The 7,465-nt window shown below is 48.1% G+C and overlaps 1 protein-coding gene across 1 annotated transcript in view; it reads right to left on the reverse strand.

Moving 5' to 3' along the window:
* Nucleotides 1-6,263, reverse strand: part of TAMM41 (TAM41, mitochondrial translocator assembly and maintenance protein, homolog (S. cerevisiae)) — a 52,674-nt gene extending 46,411 nt beyond the window's left edge. Inside the window, exons 1-3 of the mRNA XM_010862440.1 lie at nt 5,864-6,263; nt 3,023-3,205; nt 244-336 (exon numbers count right to left, since the gene is read on the reverse strand). Of these exons, the coding sequence (XP_010860742.1) occupies nt 244-336; nt 3,023-3,205; nt 5,864-5,998 (411 nt within the window). The 5' untranslated portion in view covers nt 5,999-6,263. The remainder of the gene's footprint in view (nt 1-243; nt 337-3,022; nt 3,206-5,863) is intronic.
* Nucleotides 6,264-7,465: the final 1,202 nt, after the last annotated feature.

Consider the following 7,465-nt stretch of genomic DNA (forward strand, 5'->3'; position numbering starts at 1 on the left):
CTGGGCGCCTCCCCTGTCATCCTCCAGACTCAAACGGACTGACTCTGAGTCTCGTCCATTCAGACACCTGGAGAATCTTGAGAGAGAGGGAAGCAACAGTGTAATACCTGGATACTGTTTGGCAACAAATTCTGTACGCAGGAAAAGGAGTCTGAAGCTCATTTCTATGCCAATGCAATCACAAAGGTCAAAGTAAGGTCAGGTTTGGAGAGGAGAGACAGTCCTAACAGAACACTCACTCACCGGTTTTTGGAGTCGACCAGCAATATATAAGTTATTCCAGTTGAGGAGATCTTCGATCAAAACACTGGTGCTAATAACTCCGTATTTGATAAGCTGGAAAAGAAAAGAGTCGTGCATGAAAAAGAGCAAAATGCCATATGGACCCTTGTGCAAGTGCAAAATATAAAGAACTAAATTTCTGACCAGGGCAGAAGCTTGATTTCCAAAGCCACTCAAAAAACCGCCTACCTTGTAAAAACACACATCTCCACGAAATCTTTTGCAATTAGTTCCCAAGGCTGTTGCCTGAGGTATTCATGGTGCGATGACCACGGTTTTAACTCTGGCACTTGTGATGTCAGAGGCAGAATGGCTCTCTAGGCTATCTAATCTTGGTCCTCAATGGACTGGAAATATCAATAAAAACACTGGTCCTGAGAGACACGCGGCAGTTCATGCTCCTCATGTGAGAAATAAGAAACCTGACGCTCAGAGACAATAAACGATGTGCCTGAGGTGACACCTGGCAGAGCAGAGCCAAACCAGGTCCCTGAATTTCAGTCTGGGCTCCAGTGTTGTTTCATCGCAGAGAATGAGAAATTTTCCTCAAAGTTTTTACTGACATCCTTCACACGGTGAATTTCTCTTTCACAGTTGACTACTTCAAACACCTCTGTAATTACAATGCAACATGCAAACATAAAACCTCTTTATCAGCCCTAAACACATGGAACTACAGTCAAGCTCATTTCAGTAATAACTTATACAAAACCCTGAATGCAGTTGTTCCCGGTTACAAAATCCCATTTGCTCCAAAAGTTATCTTCTCAGACTCACTTCACTGAATTTCAGTATGCAAGCAGCCTTCGCAGGCTGCAAATATCTAAAAAGTAGCTAAAGAATTTCCATTAAAAAGTACAGTCCCTTTGGCACACAATTATGCCCAAACATTTTGTTACTGGAGCTTTAATACTGTTTGAAACTACTAATTAGAGGTCGGCGCAGGATAACATTAATACTGGAGAAAGCATAGAGCTCCGAGCTCCATGACTAGCGTGGATGTGCGGGGCTGGGCTGAGTGACCGCCTTCCCTCCACTCCGGCCACTGCACCGTAGAGCCCTTCTTGCCACAGGCGCCTAACAGCTGGGAGGCAGGACCTGACGGCAACCAGAAAAGTAAATGCCCGGCCCAAAGGCGATGCAGACATCACCATATCAACCACAGCGCTCATCCCTGCCTCACTCAGAGAGGCCTGCAAAATCCTTCTCAAGTCGGTACTCCAGCCTCCTGCCTTTCAAAGTGTGGTCCACCGCCCAGGAGTATCAGCGTCACAGATCCCCAGGTAACTGTCTGCCCTGAGCCATGAGGAGCCTGGCGCAGCTTTGGCGTGGCAGTCATCCTTCACCTAGCTAACTCTAGGAGGCCCCTGACTCAGCTCCCACTGGTCCTCTCACACTGAGGTCATGCTAAGTTCCCAGCTGTCCTCTTAGAGCCTGGACTCCTCATCGGAATGACCACTGGGCAGGGTCCCCGCAGCCAGACAACCCTCCGCCAGGATCCGGGGTGTTCATCTGCCCTGCAACACCCATCATCAAATTCAGCTCCACCGATGGCACCGAGGGGTTCCTCCCACTGGGCACCACAGTCTTCCAACTACCTATGATCCCCTCTTCACTTCCAACTTCTCCCTGGGAGTGTGTGCCTCTCTGTACAGATAAGATTAATTTCCACCCTGATCCATAATGGGTCTGCCCATCCCTCCCACTGACCAAACCAGTGGTTCTCAAGGTGTGTTCTAGACGGGCAGCATCAGCATCATTTGAAAGCCTGTTAGAAATGCAAATCCAGGGGGCAGGAGAAGGTGGGAAAAACTGAGAGAGAAGCACTGAAATATACACCACCATGTGTCCAAGAGATAGCTAGTGGGGAGTTGCTATACAACACAGAGAGCTCACCTGACGCTCGGCAGCAGCTCAGAGGGGTGGGACGGGGTGGCGGTATGTTCAAGATGGAGGGGACATATGTAATACCCACGGCTAATTCATGCTGATGTATGGCAAAAACCAACACAGTAGTGCAAAGCAATTATCCTCCAATTAAAAATAAATAAAATTTTAAAAAAGAAATGCAAACCCTTGCTGCTGAGAGAGTAAACCTTAAAAGTTCTCATCACCAGAAAAAGAAAACCGACTATGTATGGTGATGGGTGTTAACTAGACTTTACGTGGTCATCAACCCGCAGTAAGATCAGTCATTACGCCACACACCTACAACCAGGACAGCGTTACAGGACGATTACCTCTCAGTGAGGGAGAACTGCAAATCCTCAAACCCTATCCCAGACCTTCTGAGTCAGGAACTCTGGGGGTGGGCCCACCACCTGTGCGCCTGACAGGCACTCGGGTGCTGCTGAGGCACTAAAACTTGACACCAAGAAACAGCTGCTGTTGTTCAGTCTCTGTGTCCGATTCTTTGTGACCCCATGCACATCAGGCTTCCCTGTCCTTCACCACCTTGTGGAGTCAAAACTCATCTCCCAGAGTCAAACTCATGTCTGTCAAATCAATGATGCTATCTAACCATCTCATCCTCTGCCACCCACCTCTCCTCCTGCCCTCAATCTTTCCCAGCCAAAAGACATTCGGCCAAAGGCAAAAAAAAAAAAAAGTGACATCCACCACCTTCATCCAGCAAAAGTGTGAACATTTCCTGACTGTAAGAACACACATATTTAGCTGGGATTCTAAGAACAAAGGTTAATATCCACCCAAGTTAAGACAGAGGCCCGAAGTCACTCACCCTCCCATCACATGTGATCAAAGGGTTGTAGTAAACGCCGGCGCCGTAGTTATTCTGGACAGCAGTGATAATCCTGGGCCCCAGCACTTTTAGGAAAGAGTAGTGGTTCCAGTTTTTCTTCAGGTTCTTTGAATGCCACGCAACGGGGTCATCGACTGTGAACACGAAGTCCAGCATTGCATTCTGGGAGGTGAAGAAAAGAGATGGATTTTAGTTTTAACTCCTAGAAAGACACCGAGACAGAGCAGACAGCTCTAACTCAATGTAGCTTTGATTAACAGCAGACCCGGGGTCAGAAACTTAAGCAAACCTGTGGAACCGAGCTGAGCTTTGCTTTTTGCCAACTCACACAAGAACAGTAATGGTTAATGAAGTAATGTTCCAGCCCTCTTTTAAATACTTTCTGTTTTATACATACAGTAACTCTTTTTATCCTCAAAACAATCCTACAAGGTAGATACCGTTATTATCATATTTCTATAGGAGAGGAAACCATGGCACGGAGTAAGCTCCCTGCCCAAGGACACACGGTTAATGAATGACAGACACAGTCTGGTTCCAAATTCTGGGCTAGACCACTTTGCTACACTGTCTTCCACCTAAATAGTTAAATGTGCTCCATTTTTCTTTCAGATCAGATAACACCATGTGGACAAGCTCTATAAAGCATTATGCAAAGGGAAATAAGTTATCTTAACTTCATTCATTAGCCAACCTCTCCCTGATCATCTACGATGAGCTCCGATGGGTCCTGAGATAGAGGTAAAGAGCTCAAAGTCAACTGGGGAGAAAAGACAGATTATTAGCGAAAGGACTTCCTAGGGGAATTTCATTCAGAATGGGGTCACAGAGGAAGGAGGAATTTTCCTATGAGACGACACTCTTCAAGACTCTGGTAACTCTGAGTCTTCAAGAATGCACAAGTTAAGCAGATTTGGTGGAGTGTTAGGCAAGGCCTGAGGAATGGGGTCAGGGGAGTCCTGTTGGACGAAAACGCTCTTGTGGAGGAGACGAGAGCTGGGCATGTTCTGGGAGCTGTGTCTAGGTCGGTAGGGCTGGATGGGATGCAGGTATAGAGTGGTGGCAGATGGACCAAAGAGGGAGACTGGCTGCCGTGGTAAGAAATGCTCCTGTAGCAGAAAGGGAGGTCAGACAAAGCATGCACCACCACACACGAGGCTGCCTACCAGTAACCAGGGCACCGAGGCGGGGACTCATCTGGGACAGACTCAGGTGCTGGAATCTACTTGTGACCTTGCAGGGGACAAGGGTGAGGGAAACTCCCTCCTTTTCTTGGAGGGAATTTCAGGTCTGCTCAAAGGAAAGTCTTCACAGGAAAATGAAGAGATGACTATAGAATCAAGATGCTCTGAGTTTCCTACAAACTAGTGGTGATAGTTAAGATTTTGAGTGGACACGTTTTTAACAATTTTAGGTTAACATATGTTAGGGGAAAAAATAGCCTATTATAATCTATAATTTCCTATATGCCCCAAATTTATCATTTCTCATGTGCTGCCAAATTAAAGTACTACTTAAATTAGGGGGCTTCGCAGGTGGCTCAGTGGTAAAGAATCCACCTGCCAAGGCAGGAGACGCAGGAACAAGGGTTCAATCCCTAGGTCAGAAGATCCCCTGGAGGAAGAAATGGCAACCCACTCTAGGATTCTTGCCTGGAGAATCCAATGGACAGAGGAGCCTGATGTGCTACAGTCCATGGAGTTGCAGAGTTGGAAAAGACTGAGGGACTGAGCACAATAAAATACAAAATAAACACATTACTTAAGTACTAGTATAGGTGGGAACCAGGAAATTCAAGCCACGGTATAGATGGCCTCAGCAGGAAGTGAACAGGCAAAGATTAACTGAAAGATTACAGCCAGGAAATCTAGTGAGGCCCTAGTGCAGACTGCACCATACCATTTCCTTCATTAAAGAAACCCAGTCCAGAACACAAGCTGCACATACAGAAAACATCTCTATCTCGACTCCTGCTCCTCCAACCTTAATTCAGCAAGGGCTCAAAAGCCTCTGTCAAAGCCAATTAAAAGCCTCACTAAATGGAAAATAACTGCCTGCCACTCTTGGATGTCTCGAATCTTGTCTCCACCTTGAAGCAAACTTTTCCCCCCATGTATTTAACAGAAGAGGAAAAAAAAAATCTACAATCATAAGGAAACCTCTACCCTCACCGCTCTGGTGCTCCGCCAACTTTGAAGAGTAACAATGCTCTGCCCTAAACAGACACTTGGGAAACGGCCTGGTCGGAGCAAATATACTGCTCACCCGCTAACTCCCCGAACCCTACCTACCATCTGTCCGTCAGCTTTCCAAAGTCAGGAGAATCACTTTGTATTTTCTCCTACAGCCAGAGACGTAATTCTCAAGCTTGGCTGCGTAGTAGAATCACCTGGGAAGTTTTTTAAATTCCCAAAGCCTAGACCAATTAAACCTGAAATCTCCGCAACTGGAACCCAGATTATCAGTATTTTTTTAAGCTTTCTAGAAAACTCCAATGTTCAGCCAAGGCTGAGAACGCTGAACGAGAACCTGGCAAGTATATATGTGTATGTGTGTATATATATATATATATATATAATTTTTTTTTTTTTCCGTCTAGTCCCGGCACCAGCTCTTCCCTGCACATAACTGCATCTCCCGCTCTTAGACCCAAGCGGACTCCTACGTGTCTTTGGAAGCGCAGCTCAGGCTGCCGCTCTGCTAAGAGCCCTTTCGTAGGGTTTGTATCAAGACTTTGAGAGTTGATACGGGGATGCGCAGAGCGGCCCGGCAGCTCCAGGGCTCGGGAGGGACCGAAGGCAAAGGACCTCCCGGGCTCACCTTCTGGTCTGAGCTGGGCCCCGCCTGGCGGTACACCCCCGAGCCGTAGGCGAAAGCCAGGCTCAGCTCCTCGGGGAAGTGAGACAGGATCTTGCGGAAGGCCACCCCCGAGCTCTGCAGCGCCTGCAGCGCCATGGGGCCGGGGTCACCGAGGGCCCCCCGGAGGACAGCAGGCGGGACCGGGAACTCGCTCGGGGTGGGAGATGGAAGCCGGGGACCGGCCCGGACGGAAGAAGGCTGGGGCCGGGGAGCGAGGAGATGGGGGCTCGCAAGGATTCGGGGCGGCAGTTCAGTCAGACACGAAGTCTGTCAGACATGAAGTCACTCAATGAGGCGGGAGGGACCCGGGACTCAACCGAGTGGGCGACGTCCTGCCCCTCAGGCGGCCACGCGGGCCACGCCCCCCGCGCGCACACGTGCTCCGAAGGCGCAAGAGCAAGAGCAGGCGCCCTCCCGCGAGTGGGGACGCCAGGCTTCCGCAGAGCCCCCTGGTGGTCGGAGGAGCGCGCTGCAGGCTGGACGCCTGGAATTAAGATTGGACATGGGAGCGGGAGAGTGATTGCTGATGGAAGTGCCTTTGAGCCTTGAAGTCCTAAACCTCATTTTCGTAAATGACTATGAAATCACGTGTGTAGTATTGCAGGAGATCTTTCGGATGAGGTGAAATTCACATAACGTAAAATTGTACACTTTACAATTTAGTGCATTTATTGCATTCACAATGTTATGCAACCATTGTTTCTACTCAGCTCCAAAACTATGCAAGATTTTGAAGGTTTAGGAAAACACAAGTACGGTTAAAATCACCCCAAATCCCACCATCCAGAGACTATCACTGTTAAGATGTGGCTGTGCTTTCTTCTCATTAAAATCCTCTCCAAATTCTATGATGGTCAGGAAAGAGCTTCATAAATGGTGGGAAAAAAGAAGAAGAATGCACCAAGGTTCTCTGATATTTGTATTTAACTTTAAGGGTAGGAAAGAGTCTTTTCCCCTTTGCCTGATGGATTCGGCTCACCAAGGGGCACATGAAATGCAGTCTCTGATGGCAATGGGATCCTAGGTAAGAGCTCACCTCTTCGTAAATAAAGAAACTTGTGTGGCTTCCCTGGTGGCTCAGTGGTTAAAGAATCTGCCTGCCAACACAAGAGACGCAGATGTGGGTTTGAACCCTGGGTCAGGAAGATCCCCTGGAGGAGGAAATGGCAACCCACTCCACCATTCTTGCCGAGAAAATTCCATGGACAGAGAAGCCTGGCGGGCTACAGTCCATGGGGTCTCAAAGAGTTGAACACGACAGAGTGACAGAATAACACACACACACACACACACACACGCACACACAGAGAAACTTGCTCCGGGACACGGGGCCCTTCAGGATGTAGTCTGAATTCCTGGACAGGGACTTTTCAGACATGCTTCCCTTCTCCCCTGATGAGCCCGGCCTCTCAAGGATAACAGAAGTAGTAATAGCTAAATTTGGGTTTGGCTAAACGCCCTCGATGCATTTCACATTTATTTTTCATTGCATTCCTTCTACAGCCTTGTGGGAGGAGGTGATGCCTTCATTTCGCAGATGAAGCAGCCAAGCGTTCCAGAAAG

Source organism: Bison bison, unplaced genomic scaffold (genome assembly GCF_000754665.1).
Source record: "Bison bison bison isolate TAMUID 2011002044 unplaced genomic scaffold, Bison_UMD1.0 scf7180017864482, whole genome shotgun sequence".
Classification (NCBI taxonomy): domain Eukaryota; kingdom Metazoa; phylum Chordata; class Mammalia; order Artiodactyla; family Bovidae; genus Bison; species Bison bison.